The sequence below is a fragment of the Dipodomys ordii genome, unplaced genomic scaffold (assembly GCF_000151885.1).
Source record: "Dipodomys ordii isolate 6190 unplaced genomic scaffold, Dord_2.0 Scaffold55, whole genome shotgun sequence".
NCBI lineage: Eukaryota > Metazoa > Chordata > Mammalia > Rodentia > Heteromyidae > Dipodomys > Dipodomys ordii.
The window spans coordinates 7,756,951-7,771,830 of record NW_012267271.1 but is presented as its reverse complement, the minus strand read 5'-3'; the positions used below and the strand labels follow the sequence as shown (position 1 = coordinate 7,771,830).

The following is a 14,880-nucleotide window of genomic DNA, read 5'->3' as shown; positions in this document are numbered from 1 at the left end:
GGCCGGCTGGCGTCCGCGATGCCGGGTGCCGCCCCGCGGACCGTCCCTCCCGGGACAGTGACGGCTGGGCGCGAGCCCCGGGCCGGGTCTCGAAGGTCTAAGCCCAGCGCGGGGAGCGGGTCTGGCATTTGCTCGGAGAGGGTGTTTTAAATGGCACTGGTTGCCATCCACGTGCAGTGCAGGAGAGAAAGAAAACGCGATTCGCCAGTGTCTTCCCTTTACTAGAGAGGCGAAGGATGCTTTTACAGTTAACCCAACCAAGCAGCAGAAAGCTGGGTTTCCAGGGTGAGCGGCTCGTCTACCCGAGGAGGACTGGGAAAGTCTGTGTACAGTCGTAAATTACAAACGAACAGGAAAGATACCGTTTGCTGCCAAGGGAGGGTTTGAGTTTTTCTTTCTTTTCTAAAAAGCTGTGTGTGTGATTCCCTTGAAAAATCCATTATCAGGGTTAGTTAGGGTCCGCCAGGTGTGTTGAACATAATTTCTTGATATCCTATAAACACACCGTCTAAAGTACCCACTATTCAGATTCCTTTTGGTGATTTGTGTATTTGTAATAAGCCTTGGGAGTAAGGGGTCTTCTGCCGGCCAGTGAGCTCGCCAGACCTGTTTGAGAAGAAAAATACATGAAAGTCATATTGGGGAGGGGGTGGAGGGATGGACAGATCACAGCAGTGGTCTGGAGCAAGGTAGACCTGAGATTAGTTGCCAGTTTTGCAACATACTAGGCATATGACCTAAGGAAAGTTACTTTTCTGATCCTCACCTTACCCATCCTGAAACAAGAAGGATAATTTCTACTTCACATGAGGTGGTTATGAGGATTTAATGAGATAATATATATTGGTGGTCCCATAGAAGCATTTCATAAGTCCCAGCACTTAAAAAGGGGGGGGGGGCTCTGTTTTGTCTAATAGGTTGCTACACCAGGAGCTCAATAGAGTGCTTGTGTTGTGTAGAGTCTAAAAACTAACATGTAGAAAGCTCTTAACTAAAACTTTATTGGGGAGCTGAGAACATAGCTCAGTGGTACAGCACTTACCTAGCGTTCAGGACACTGAGCTCTATCCCCAACAGCATCCCCAGACTTAAATTGAGTGCATTAAGTAAGTAAGCATAGATTGTCTTGAGTTGGTGATTGCTTAATCCACCATATTTTTTATAAAGGCAATACAGCGGCTTTGTGGTTAATGTCTTGAATAGAAGTGGTGGATACTCTGATTAGAAGAGCTGGGAACCTGGACTCAGTGTGTATGCAGCTAACGGACTGGTTTGAAGGGCTCTGACAAGCTAACATTATGCGTGACATCCTGACACTGTTCAGACTATCTTCTAAGGCTGTTTTCTGATTATTAAAGTGACACAAGTTCATGTTAAAAAATTGGGAAAGAAGATAAACCACACACATGATTGCCCTACGCAGAGATAACTCTTGTTAGCATTTTGGTATGCATCCTTGAAAACCACAGCACACAATAGGAATCAAACTACAGGATGTTTTCCAATCAAGTAGTATACAACTAATAAGGCATTGGAGCATCGTTGTCAGGAACCTGGCACATAGAGGCATAATGCCTAGGAAAAGCCTGGTTCCCTCAGTGATCATGGACAAATGACCTCACAGCTCTGCCTTCATGTACTCTAAAGAAGCTATCAGAGTCTGCAGTAGTGAGATAGACTCCCTGACACACAGTAACTACATAGTATGTTTGTTGAAACAACAACACAACATCTCAAACTCAGGCCTGGGTTGACTGGAGATCATCCACCATAATCTTCTCCTTTCATAGGTGCAAGAACAAGACCTAAAAAGAAATGACTGCTAACATTCATCTCTTTTCTAGAAAATGCAGATAAGTCCTTGCTTCCTCTCTGCTCACATGCCACCTCAGAAATGTCCTCTCCCTCCCTCCCTCCCCTTGCCACAAGCCATGTTTGTCTGTCTCTTTCTGTCCCCCGCCCTTTGCTCCCATGGTTCTTTGCATAAACTTATTTATCAATACAGGTTTGGATTTATGGTTTTTACACTTTTGATCTCTCCTGCTAGTCTGTAGCTTCTTTAGGGGCTTGGCTAATCTTTGAACTGTGTCCTTAAACCAAGCTACTTGACAATTGCTGAATGAGTAAGTTGTAGTTGGGGTTGTTGGAGCAAGAAGGAAACAGTATGCAGATTGTAGCAACTATTATTTACTGTCTGCTTGTTTTGTGCTGGGGCATGAGCCCTGTAAGGGAAGCAGTGCTGTGCAGCCAGTCTGGGCATTTCTTCAGGGAATCGACAGTCTAATGAGCAAGTAATGGTTATGCTTATTGTGCTGAGTGCTACAAAGGAGAACACGGAGCAGGGAGGTCAGGAGAAGCTTTTTTGTGTTTTGTATTGTCTTTCTGGTCGTGGGGCTTGAACTTTGGGCTGGGCTTGGGCGCTGTCCCTCATCTCTTCAGCTCAAGGCAAGTACTCTACCACTTGGGCCACAGCGCCACTTCTGGTTTTCTGGTGGTTTATTGGAAATAAGAGTCTCTCAGAAAGCCAGGCATGGTGGCTCACACCTGTAATCCTAGCTACTCAGGAGGCTGAGATTTGAGGATCATGGTTCAAAGTCAGCCCGGGCAGGAAAGGCTGTGAGACTCTTATCTCCAATAAGCTACTCAGAAAAATGGAAGTGGCTCTGTGGCTCTAGAGGTAGAGCACTAGCCTTGAGCTTAAGAGTTGAGGGACAGCGCCCAGGCCCAGAGTTCAAGTCCCATCACCAACAACAAAAAAAAAAAGTCTCCAATTTTCCTGCCTGAGATCCTCAGATCCTAAACCTCCTGAGTAGCTTGGATTATTGGCGTGACCCACCAACACCCAGGTAGGAGAGGCTCTTTTGAGCATGGAATAAGAAAGCCAGTAACTGAAGGTGAGTCATGCTGGCCAGCCAGAAGGAGGCTGGAGTCCTCAGAGCGGGGCGAGGCTCTGTGCCAAGGCCTGAGGAGGGAAGTAGTGTGGTGCTGTCATGGGGTGAAGGCAGCTCACACAGGTAGGGTAAATCTGCAACTGGAGAAATGGCTGCATAGGCTTCTTACTGTACAGTAAGCAGGGGGAAGCGTGTCTAACATTAATTAGTATGCTTTGCTCTGAGTACTTGCTGTAGACACCGACATGGGAATAAATGGTGACTAGGATGATAAGGTACCTACAGTGTTAGTAGAACCTGGGGTATTGCGCATGAAGAAGAGTTACGTGGTCAGAAGGACGTGTTCATGAGGAAGTAGCCTATGTCTCTGCAGAAAGCCTTCTTCAGCTTAGCAGGTACTGTTCAAGGAGGCTGGTCTTGGCTGAGTGGTGGAAAAGCTGCTCAATCCTCAGACTTGGTCAGGAGCAGGGGAGGCTGCTCCTGTGTGGACTGGCCAGGCCACCTGCCAGCGAACCTGTCACAGGGACCCCAGGCGTGGCAGGGGTGGCCAGAATGGGTGGCCTCTTGTGCCTTTACAGAGCATGTAGGTCTGGAAGAATCCAGGATTCACGCTGTTTTCCAAATGACCCAACAGACGTGAAACCTGACTGTCTCTCTTAAAGCTGGAATTCGGGAACTCAGGACTTCACAAGTTTGTAAAGTGAAATAGGCCAGGCATACTTTATTAAGTATTTGAAATGGTGTTTCCTGGGCTGGGAAGGTGGCTCAGTGGTAGAGCGCTTGCCTTGCATGCTCAAGGCCCTGGGTTCGATTCCTCAGCACCACATAAGCAAAAAGAAACCGGAAGTGGCGCTGTGGCTCAAGTGGTAGAGTGCTAGCCTTGAGCTGAAGAGCTGAGGGACAGCGCCCAGGCCCAGAGTTCAGGCCCCACGACCGGACCCAAAAAAAAAAAAAAAAGGGTGTTTCCTGAATTACTTAAAGGAATCCTTATGGATGTTGGTTCTTTTCTAAGAACTTTTTTATTAGTAGGTTGCTCTGAAGCAGACACTGTATAAGCACAAGTCATTATCTCCAACAAAGAGGATAATTAAACTCTCAAACTCCAAAACAGTAGGCAATGGCCGCGTGGGGGATATTCGTCTACAAACTGGAAGAAAAAGCCAAAAAGAAAAAAAAAAAAACCTAACAACCCAAACCTCATGAATTGGCTGCTTCTGCCAGGGGAAGTTTGGACTTTCCATTCACGTTATAGAAATGAACAGCAGATCAGACAACAGGCAAGAAGTCCTTAGTAGTAGATGGCTTGTGGTGGGCAATCAGGCAGGGACTAGAAAGGCAAGGCTGGAAATGGTGTGGTGTGATGAATGGAGCAGCATTCTCATTTGGAATGGGAACTGTGAGTAGGCACCGTCTCCAGACCCTTTAAATCTGGAGGAGCAGCTTGAGGGGAGAGGATGACAGATCCAAGCACAAGGGTAGAGCAGTAATGATGGCTTCTGCTTCCTGGGCATGAGCTGTGATGTGGCATTCCACTTGCCCTCCTGTCTAGTCTACCCTTGCTTTGTTGGAGAGAAGATTCATTTCCCCTGCCCTCTGTTCTTCTCATGCACATGCATTCCTAGGGTGTGAATTGACTTACTCTGTACACTTCATCAGGTGGGCTCTGCTTCCCCTAAAGCAAACTGAATTGGGTAACATCAGCTCAGAAAAACCTTTCTTCTTCTGATCCTCACCCTCACGTTGGTTGACTTCACATTTAAGGTGGATGGTGACTTCCCCCACCCACTCCCCACCCCCATTTTGGAAAAAGTCATCAAAGAATCCAATGGCAAACTCTGAACTGTTGCTTGGCATATGGGGCATAATGATCTCTGCAGGAAGAGATGCGATTCTGTGGGCAGTCAGGCTTCACTCCGAGGGCTGTCTTCATGGACTAATGCACACCTCCTCTTGATTTTTTCCTTTTGGGAACAACACAGCAAGCAAAGGCTACCAAGAGAAAACACCAAGAGTCCAGTGAGGTTCCTCCAGCGAAACGGAGGAGCAGAGCAGCCTTTCTCTCGACAGAAACAACTAGTGCTCAAGAAACTCAGAGGAAGTGTAAGGGGAACTCAAAAAAAACATTTTCTCCAAAGAAGAATTTGGTTAGTAGCACAGATGGTGGAAAGCAAGAAGAAAAGCCATGCATTAAGACCTCGTCACTGTTTAAAAACAACCCTGAGATTCCCCGACTCATCAGGTGCGGGCAGGTGCGGGCAGGGGTGTGCCGGGGCTGAAGGAGCTGCACGTGTCTGCCTCTTGCTTTGCTGACCTTGGCACTGGCCTGGTTTTGTCCATCTTCTGCAGACCTGTAGTAAAGCAGGAGCGAGAGCAAGTGTTCACTCCAGAGGCTTTCCACCAGCTGGACCTCCACCCGCATCTTGTAAGTATCCTTTGTTTCTGCTCTCACTCACCCGAATGAACCCAGATTGACAGGTCATTCTCCCTGGAGAGTTGAGGAATACTCTTCACCCCATTCCCCTTACTTTTTTTTTTTCTTTAAAGAACTGGAGACTGTCCTTTACCCAATAAAGTCCCAGACTGCTACTTCACTTATTGAACTTAAAACAACTTCCTAATTACTAGCTAGATGTGGTAAAGTTGTTCGTGATCACAGTGGCCATAAGAAAAAGAACTGAGTTTAGCTTCTTGTTGTTAAAGGATGTGTGAAGTCTTAGAGCTTGATGAAAGAAAAGGTTATTATTATTATTGATGCATTTTCTACAAGCAAATGGACACTCCTCCCTTTTTTTGTTTTAATACCATGAATGAATAGTCTAGACTTCATATGAGTAAGCAAAGAGAGAAAGCTTCTTTAGGATGGGTTACACAGGTTTCATTTTTTTTTTTTTCCGGTGCCAGTCCTGGGGCTTGAACTCAGGGCTTTGGCACTGTCCTGAGCTTTTTTTGCTCAAGGCTGGTGCTCTGCCACTTGAGCCACAGCTCTGCTTCTGGATTTCTTTTGGTAGTTAAGTGAAGATAAAAGTGCCATGGACCCTCTTGCCCAGGCTGGCTTCAAACCACAATCCTCAGATCTCAGCCTCCTGAATAGCTAGGATTACAGGTAGGCACTATCAGTGCCCAGCTTGATAGGTTTATTAGAGCAGCATTTCCCAGTCTCAGTACTATGGATATTGGGGGCTAGATGACTCATTGTTTTGGAAATTGTCCTGTGTTGTTAGATGTTTAGCAACATGCTGGGCCTAGACCCACCATGTACTGGTGCCATTTCCTCCCAGCCATAGCAAGTGAAAATTTCTTCAGATACTGCTGTGTGTAGAGGTAGACAACAGAAGTTCTCCAGTTGAAAACCACTGGGGTGGTGAAACCTCGTCTGCTCAGTGACATCCTAGTATTTTTGGCCCTTTTTTATGTCTTTCCACTAAATGTATTTGTTTTAAAATACTGATTTTTTTAAAAAAGTACTTATTTTCCATCTTCTCTTTCAGATTTCCACACTAAATACAGTCTTAAAAATCTCCAGCATGACTAGGTAAGACTTGCAGGCTACTTTTTGATTTTCTTAGGGCTTCATTAGGTATAGCTAGAAGAAATCCGAATTCTATCTGGAGGGCAGAGCGAGTTCACTTTTATGGCCTTGGAAAGCATCGCAGAGTTAATGACCGTCTAGACTTCACATGACAGACAGCCCGTGCCCTTCTCCTGTAACGGGCCAACCAGGTGGGCTTCCAGAGAGTTCCGCTCTTGGCTATAAACCAGTGCATACCTGGTCAGAGGACCACTGCTGTCCGTGTGGTCCTGAAGATAGTTTAGTCCTGTGCTTTCTTACTAGTAAGCATAAAGTCAACCAAAAAGAGAGGAGTAGATACTTGCTTGGATGTAATAGGTTAGTGGAACAGCGTTTTAAGTGGTTTCCGTGGTGACTCCTGAACTTAATAATGTGTTCTACTCTAAGAATGGTCCTCCCTTTTTTTGTAAGTAAAAATCAGAGTGTTTAACAACAAGCAACCGATTACCACTAGTATTGGGGGGAAGGAGGGGTGTTTGTTTCATCAGACCAAGTTAAATGATTTCTCCATTGTTTTGTTGCTTGGTTTTAAATGCACATGTAGACAGCTCTTGGTGTGTCAGTGGCACGTGTGTAGACGTAACCCCACGTGTCCAGGACACACGTTTAGATGTACCCTGTGTGTCGGTGGCAGTCTTCTGGAGGGTGGAAAGCTGCTACTGGCTGTCTGGCTAGCTTCCCAGCTTCCTTTGTTCTTCTGTGCAGAAATCTTCCTCTGGGTTTTGTTGTGTCCCAAATTCCATGTTGCAGAGGGTAATAGATTGTATAGAATACTTTTATGGTAACTCCACTTTGTTGTTAATGCCCAGTTTTTTTTAAATTTAATTAGTTTAATACAATGACCAATCTAAGTTAAGTTCCAGAAATGGAACTTAACATCAAAAATCTCTAGACCAAGCCAACCCCAGGGCATTTGCATGTCGTGTGCCCCATGTGTCTGCTGCTCGTGTGGAAGAGTGACACGGTGGAGATGAGGTGTGTTCTCTCTTTTGGGTGGCCCCAGTGTTCAGAAGCAGAGCATTCCTGTGTTGCTGGAAGGCAGAGATGCCCTGGTGCGGTCCCAGACGGGCTCAGGTTAGTCCCTGTTTAATCGCTGCCCTTTGTTCTGTGGCACTAGGCCTGTGGTTATGCTGTAGTCTCGACAGGAAGATGGCTGTGGTGCTGGTGGTGGTGGCTGTTTGGTCATGTCAGGTAGAGGGCATGCTGGCTTTCAGTTAGATGTGTGCACATAGTGGAAGGAAGACTGGTGCTGTGGTCAGGAGCGATGAGCAGGATGTGAGCCCTGCTAGTTCAGAGCTTTGCCTATCCTATAATCTACAGCCAGAGCTGCTTTCATGAGTGCATGCATGCGTGTGTGTGCTCATGAGTGCATGTGTGTGTGACCTTGTCTGAAAGCAGTCTGATGAACACAGCCCCTGTCTTGGAACAGAACATTACCTAGACTGCCTCTCTGCCCTTGTGGCGTCCTGTCATACACTCCTGCAATCCCAGCCAGGTTGAGAGGTCTGGAAACTTAAAGTTCTGTGTTCAGCAAATGCTCCAGGATGTACCTGAGCACACCAGCACTGCAGGAGAGGTGGGCTGGCCACCACAGCTCACAGCAGGGGTGAGGGAGGACTTAACGAGGCATTTGCTAGCTGGACGCTAGCTGGACAGACAACCGTTAGGTTGAGCAATGGTTGAGCGTTTGTGTTATTTGGGAAATACAGCCACCCTTGCTGGATGGATAAAAGATTAGGTTTTTTAAAGGTAACTGAATTTACAAAGCAAAATTGGAAGTCCTGTCAAGCACTAGTGGTTTACAGCTGTAATCCTAGCTACTCAGGAGGTGGAGATCTGAGAATTGTAGTCCAAAGCAGGCCTGGGCAGGAAAGTCTGTGAGACTTTTCTACAGTTAACCAGCAAAGGGCAGGAAGTAAAGCTATGGCTTAAGTGGTAGAGTGCTAGCCTTCAGCAAAAAAGCTCAGTTATCAGGCCCAGAATTCAAGCCCCAGGATTGGCAAAAATTTTATGTATATAATATATATATATATTACACATATAATAAATTAGGAGTCCTGGCAGACAGGTGAAATTCTTCTTCACCTCTCCTAGATGTAGGATGTACCATTTACTTTCTCCCAGAAGTTAGAACTAAAATAGCAGAGCCTGCTTCCTTTCTAATTGCTTTCCACTCTTTTAAAAGGTAAAACTCTTGCGTATTGCATCCCTCTGGTCCAGTCCCTTCAAGCACTGAGGTCAAAAATACAGGTGAGTATAAAATGTGCTTTCTTGCTGCATTCCATAGCGAAGCAGCCACTGCCTCAACTAGAGTGACAACATTTGGGCTTCACCGAGCCATGTTTCCTCTCCTGCTTTTACTCTATATAAACATGATGCCTCTGAAGACTGCCAGGAGTGGGATAGAATGAACCTCCTTCTAACATGCTCTAACATGCTTCCATTGTGCCAGCCCTGCACGCCGTTACCTTCCATCTTTTACCCTCTCCCGCCTGAGTTGTAGGTGTTAATATTGTCTTAGACTTGATACACAGAGAAAAAAGCAAAGTAGCCAAGGCCACTAGACACGTCCTGGTGGAGCTGGATTTGCACGTCACTCCTGTGTGGCTTCAGGATCAGGCTGTCTCCTTGTGCATGGTTCTTTGCGGGCTCCTGTCCTGTTTAGGGGCCTTCTCTGTCTTACATAATGCCCAGCATAGGACTGCCTGCAACCTTGCCACCAGGTAAGTATCTGTTTGCAGCTACCTCTTGATGGTACTGTCTTGGAAATGTTGGAAAGCATGGAGACTTAAATTCCAGCCTTGACTTTTGACAAGGAAGGCTGAACCCTATATTTAAAACAGTGTTTTGTAGCTGCACACTGATGCTCATTCCTGTTATCTTAGCTACTCAGGAGGCTGAGATCTGAGGATCACAGTTCACAGTGAACTTGGGCAGGAAAATTATGAGACCCTTCTGTTAATCACCAAAAAGCCAGAAGTGGATAAGTGACTCAAATGGTAGAGTGCCAGTCCTGAATGAAAAAGCTAAAGGACAACTCCCAGGCTCAGACTTTCAAGCTTCGGTACTGATGAACACAAATACACACACACACACACACACACACAGTTGAAGTAGGCCAGATACTGATGGCTCACACCTGTAATTCTAACTACTGAGGAGGAGACTGAAATCTGAGAATCTTAGTTCAAAGGTAGCTTGGGCAGAAAAAGTCCATGAGACTCTTACCTCTAATTAGCTAGCAATAGACTAGAAGAGGTAGTGATATGCCAGCCTGTGTGGAAAAAGCCAAGCAAGAGTTTGAGACCCTGAGTTCAAGCCACACACACACACACACAAAAGATTGTAATAGAAGGATCATGAATTTAAGCCATACTGGGCTACATGGCAAGTTTAAGGCCAACCTCCACTAGTGAGAGAGCTCTTACTAAAAAAAATAAAATAAAATTGCTAGATACCAGTGGCTCACGCCTATAATCCTAGCTATCAGGAGGCTGAGATCTGAGGATTGGGGTTTAAAGCCATCCTGGGCAAGAAACTGTACGCCTCTTATCTCCAATAAAATACTCAAAGCCGCAAGTGGCCCTGTAGCTCAAGTGGTAGAGTACTTGCTTTGAGCAAAAGAAGCTCAGGAACAGAGTTCAAGCCCCAGGACCAGCCAAAAAAAAAAATTGAAACGATTTATATGAATACAATTTCCCAAGTCCCAATGTAACTCATTTATTTCAAACATTTAGTGTAGTTCCTTGGAGTTTATTGTAACAGGATTTGACCTCTTAGAACTTTACTGGAACAGCTATAATTTCAAGGTGCCCAGTGGGTTCTTACATTTCCATAGTGGTGGGGGGAGAATGGGCTGCTTTTCTGCATTCACTCTCCTCTACTTATTTTGGTTCTGGTGTGTGCCCACCAATGTTTTGGTCGTTATTTGGAGACGAGAGTCTCATGGACTTTTCTGGGTGAACTTCAATCCTCAGATCTCAGCCTCCTGAGTAGCTAGGATTGTAGGCTTGAGCCACGGGTGCTGGGCGTGGCTCTGATTTTTAATATTACATTCATCCTTCACTTACGAGAAATTGTTTTTTCTTCTCTATGTAGTAGCACGTTTTGAAATGTCAGAACCTTCCCATCACATAACGCATGCTGATCTTGTTGTACCAGCTTGTTTGCTGTTCTAGCTTGGGCTCCAGCGTAGTCTCACAAAGTTGCTGTTGAGTACCGACTACTCCAATCTGAGCCCTAAATCCTTTGTCTCTGCGTGGGTAAATGTTTCCCACACAGAACATGAAAGCCAGAGTTGTAATTGCATTTTCTGCTAAATCCATCCTTTCTCCAATCACATTCTGAGTTCTTCATTTAGCATTTGTGAGCACTTGGGATGCACAAGCCCCATTGGTGGCCTTCATCATGTTCATTTGGTTAACTTATTATTTACATACATCTGAAAATTCAAAACCAAACTGAGAGTAGCGAGAAAAGAATATACAGAGTGAAAATTGGTCATTCTGTGCCCCAAGTGCCTCCTCCATCCCGAAGTTGCAGGGCCTCAGCATGCCGTGCTTGTTTGGTACCTGGTCTGCTGCTCCTCCCAGGTCTAGTCTGTTGTGTTGCGGTGGTTTTTGGATGGACTTGAACTCAGGGCCTTATACACTAGCTTGGCTTTCTTGCTCAAGACTGGTGCCCCACCACTGGAGCCATGCCTCCACTTGTGGCTTTTTGGTGGTTAATTGGAGATAAGAGTCTCAGGGACTTTCGTGCCCCAGCAATCTTTGAACCTTGAACCTTAGATCTCAACCTCCTGAGTAGCGAGGATTATAGGTGTCAGCCACCAGCATCTGGCTTAAATTGAAATTTTTATGTGAAATTTTCGTCAATGTATATATGTTATGATGTATATCTTGCTTTTTTATTTTATTTTTTTAATTGTGAAAATACTGTACAGAGGGGGTTACAATTACATGGGCAAGATAATGAGTACATTTCTTACCAAGCATTGTAGCCTCCTCCTTTGTTTCCCCTTCCCATCCCTTCCCATCTTCCCCCCACCCCGACCCCCCGTATCTTGCTTTTTTTAAAAATATGGTCTCATTCTGTTATCCTTGCTGGCCTCAAACTTGAGATCCTCTGTGTCAGCCTCCTAAGTGCTAGAATTACAAGTACACACCATTGTACCAGCTCTTGTCTTTTATGATTTCTTACTACTACTACATTGAGCTGCCTTGTTCTTTTTCATGGCTGCTTAGTGCTTCATTGTACTGTGTACTGCAAATTACTGACTTATTCCTTATTATTTGGTGAAATTTACATAGTGTAGTATTTTGCTTCAAACAAAGCTATCATAAATATTGTGCAGTGTGTACAATAATCTTGTTTCTTCACACACACACACGTGTATGTGTAAAAAAAATTCTGGAAGTGGAATTTGCCTTTCTGTTTTTGTAGCCAGTGCTACAGCTGATCTCTAAGTAGGTTCTAGCTTTTTATACTCCAGGAGCCCTATGCGTGTGTCCCTGTGCTGTCGTGTCTAAGAGCCGTGCTTACACACATCCCTGTGCTCTCGTATCCAGTAGCCGTGTGTACACACATCCCTGTGCTCTTGTACATGCTAAGGCATGTATGAAAAGCATCCCAATTATTTAAAGCCATACAGTTAAAGATCTATTAGTGATCCAAGCACTGATGCCTCATGCTTGTGATTCCGAGCATTCTGGAGGTTGAGATCTGAGGATTATGGTTCAGAGCTAGCCTAGGCAGAAGAAATCCATAAGATTCTTACCAGTTAACCACTAAAAAGCGAGAAGTGGAGGTGAGGCTCAAGCAGTAGAGCACCAACCTTGAGTGAAAAAACTAAAGGATAGCATTCAGGTCCTGAGTTCAAGCCCTAGCACCCACATGCGCACACACACACACACACACACATACACACATACACACACATACATACATACATACATACATACATACATACATGTATTATTAAATAGATTGCAATAGTGCACAAGATATACAGTAGTATCAAAATTATTTTTAATTATTGTACCAGTTCTGGGACTTAAGCTCAGGCCTGGTACTGCCCTGAGCTTTTGTACTCGGGGCTATTGCTTTGCCATTGGAGCCACAGCCCCACTTCAGTCTTTTTGGTAGTTAATTGGAGATGAGTGTCTCACAGACTTTACTGCCCAGACCGGCTTCAAATTGCAGTCCTCAGATCTCAGCCTCCTGAGTAGCTACAATTAAAGACCTGAACTCCTGGCACCTGGCTCCAGGTTTGTTTGTTTCTGATCGTGGGGCTTGAACTCGGCCTGGCGCTGTCCCTCAGCTCTTCAGCTCAAGGCAAGTGCTCTGCCACTTGAGCCACAGTGCCACTTTTGGTTTTCTGAGTGGTTTATTGGAGATAAGAGTCTCACGGACGTTCCTGCCTGGGCTGGCTTTGAACCATGATCCTCAGATCTCAGTCTCAGGATTACAGGCATGAGCCAGTAGCGCCTGGCAAGCTTTGCAGATTTTTAAATCTTAGTCTTTGTTGACACTCTAAGTGAAAACTTTCTTTTCACTGTATTTTCAAACTTTGTGTTTTGAAAGACTGTTGGTTTTTATGTATTAATTTTTTTTCTTTTTTTGTCGGTTATGGGGCTTGAACTCTGGGCTTGGATGCTGTCCCTGTGCTCTTTAGCTCAAGGCGAGCGCTCTCCTGCTTGAGCCACAGCACCACTTCCAGTTTCCTAGTGGTTTATTGGAGAGAAGATCTCACAGACATTTCCTGCCTGGCCTGGCTTTGAACCACGATCCTTAGATCTCAGCCCCCAGAGTAGCTAGGATTACAGGTGTGAGCCACCGGCACCCATCTTTGTTTTTTTGTTGAGGGGGGGGGTCTGGTCGTGGGGCCTGAACTCAGGGCCTGGGCGCTGTCCCTCAGCTCTTCAGCTCAAGGCTAGTGCTCTACCACTTGAGCCACAGCGCCACTTCTGGATTTTTTCTTTTTTCTTATGTGGTGCTAAGGAATCGAACCCAGGGCCTCATGCATGCAAGGCAAGCGCTCTACCACTGAGCCACCTTCCCAGCCCCAACTGGCACCCATCTTTATGTGTTAATTTTACATTCAGCTACTTGACTGAAATACATTTTTATAGTACATTCTCAATTGTTTCTCTTGAGTTTTATTTATTTTTTTCTCTTGAAGTAACATCATTCACTGGTGATCATTTTGCCTCCTTTCCAAATATATACAGCCTATGTCTTCCTCTTGTGTGGTTGCAGGGGCCAGGCCTACTTGAATGTTACATAGCTGTAGGGATGATGGCAGCAGTCTTGTTGTTGTTGTTATTGTTTTTACCGATCCTGGGTCTTGAACTCAGGGCGTGGGCACTGTCCCTGAGCCTCTCTGTCTCAAGGATAGTGCTCTGCCACTTGAGCCACAGCACTATTTCCAGCTTTTTCTGCTTATGTCGTACTCAGGAATCGAACCCAGGATTTCACGCATGCTAGGCAAGCTCTCTTCCACTAAGCCTCATTCCCAGCCCGATGGCAGCATTTTTATCTCATCTTTTCCTTCTGTGAAATGCTTCTGGTGCATCTGGAATGTAGACTTGGTAGGTCCCACTCATGGTGTATTTCTTTCTTCTGTTAACAGCGAAGTGACGGCCCCTATGCTCTGGTCCTTGTGCCCACGAGAGAGGTAAGTAGCTCACTTACTTTCAGTGATGCCTATTGACTTAGGCTTACCGCTTTTCTCCCTTCTACACATAACCACTACGGCACTGTGTGCTTTGATGGGAGCCCTCCTGCTGCTTTCTCTCAAAGAGAAAAACTAAAATACTCCTTGAAAATCATAAGCTGAATATGGAAAAGTTCTTGCCTGTTTTCTAAAATCTAATAAGTCTATTAAATTTTGGTACCCATAGAAAGTATTAAGAGAATTGCTCTTTTTTTTTGGTTGGTTGTGGAACTTGAACTCTAGCTTGGACACTGTCCCTGCGCTCTTCAGCTTAAGGTGAGCGCTCTACCGCTTGAGCCACAGCGCCACTTACGGTTTTCTAGTGTTTTTTATTGGAGATATGAGTCTCACGGACTTTTCTGACTGGTTTCAAACTGAGATCCTCTGATCTCAGCCTCCTGAGTAGCTAGGATTACAGGAGCCACCAGTGCCTGGCTTTATATATATACATATATATATATATACATATATGTGTGTGTGTGTGTATATATGTATGTATATACTAGTACTGGAGCTTGAACTCAGGGCCTGGGTGCTGTTCCTTACCTTTTGTGTTCAAGGCTAGTGCTCTACCACTTGAGCCACAGCTCTACTTCCAAGAATTGCAATTTTGAGCTGTGTGCCGGTGGCTCACACCTGTAATCCTAGCTACTCAGGAGGCTGAGATCAGAGGATCATGGTTCCAAGCCAACCTGGTCAGGAAAGTC

The 14,880-nt window shown here is 45.3% G+C and overlaps 1 protein-coding gene across 1 annotated transcript in view; it reads left to right on the top strand.

The window, feature by feature from the left end:
* Nucleotides 1-18: 18 nt before the first annotated feature.
* Nucleotides 19-14,880, top strand: part of Ddx31 (DEAD (Asp-Glu-Ala-Asp) box polypeptide 31) — a 70,092-nt gene continuing 55,230 nt past the window's right edge. The window contains exons 1-7 of the mRNA XM_013021296.1: nt 19-141; nt 4,871-5,130; nt 5,238-5,313; nt 6,380-6,423; nt 7,463-7,533; nt 8,645-8,709; nt 14,090-14,134. Of these exons, the coding sequence (XP_012876750.1) occupies nt 19-141; nt 4,871-5,130; nt 5,238-5,313; nt 6,380-6,423; nt 7,463-7,533; nt 8,645-8,709; nt 14,090-14,134 (684 nt within the window). The remainder of the gene's footprint in view (nt 142-4,870; nt 5,131-5,237; nt 5,314-6,379; nt 6,424-7,462; nt 7,534-8,644; nt 8,710-14,089; nt 14,135-14,880) is intronic.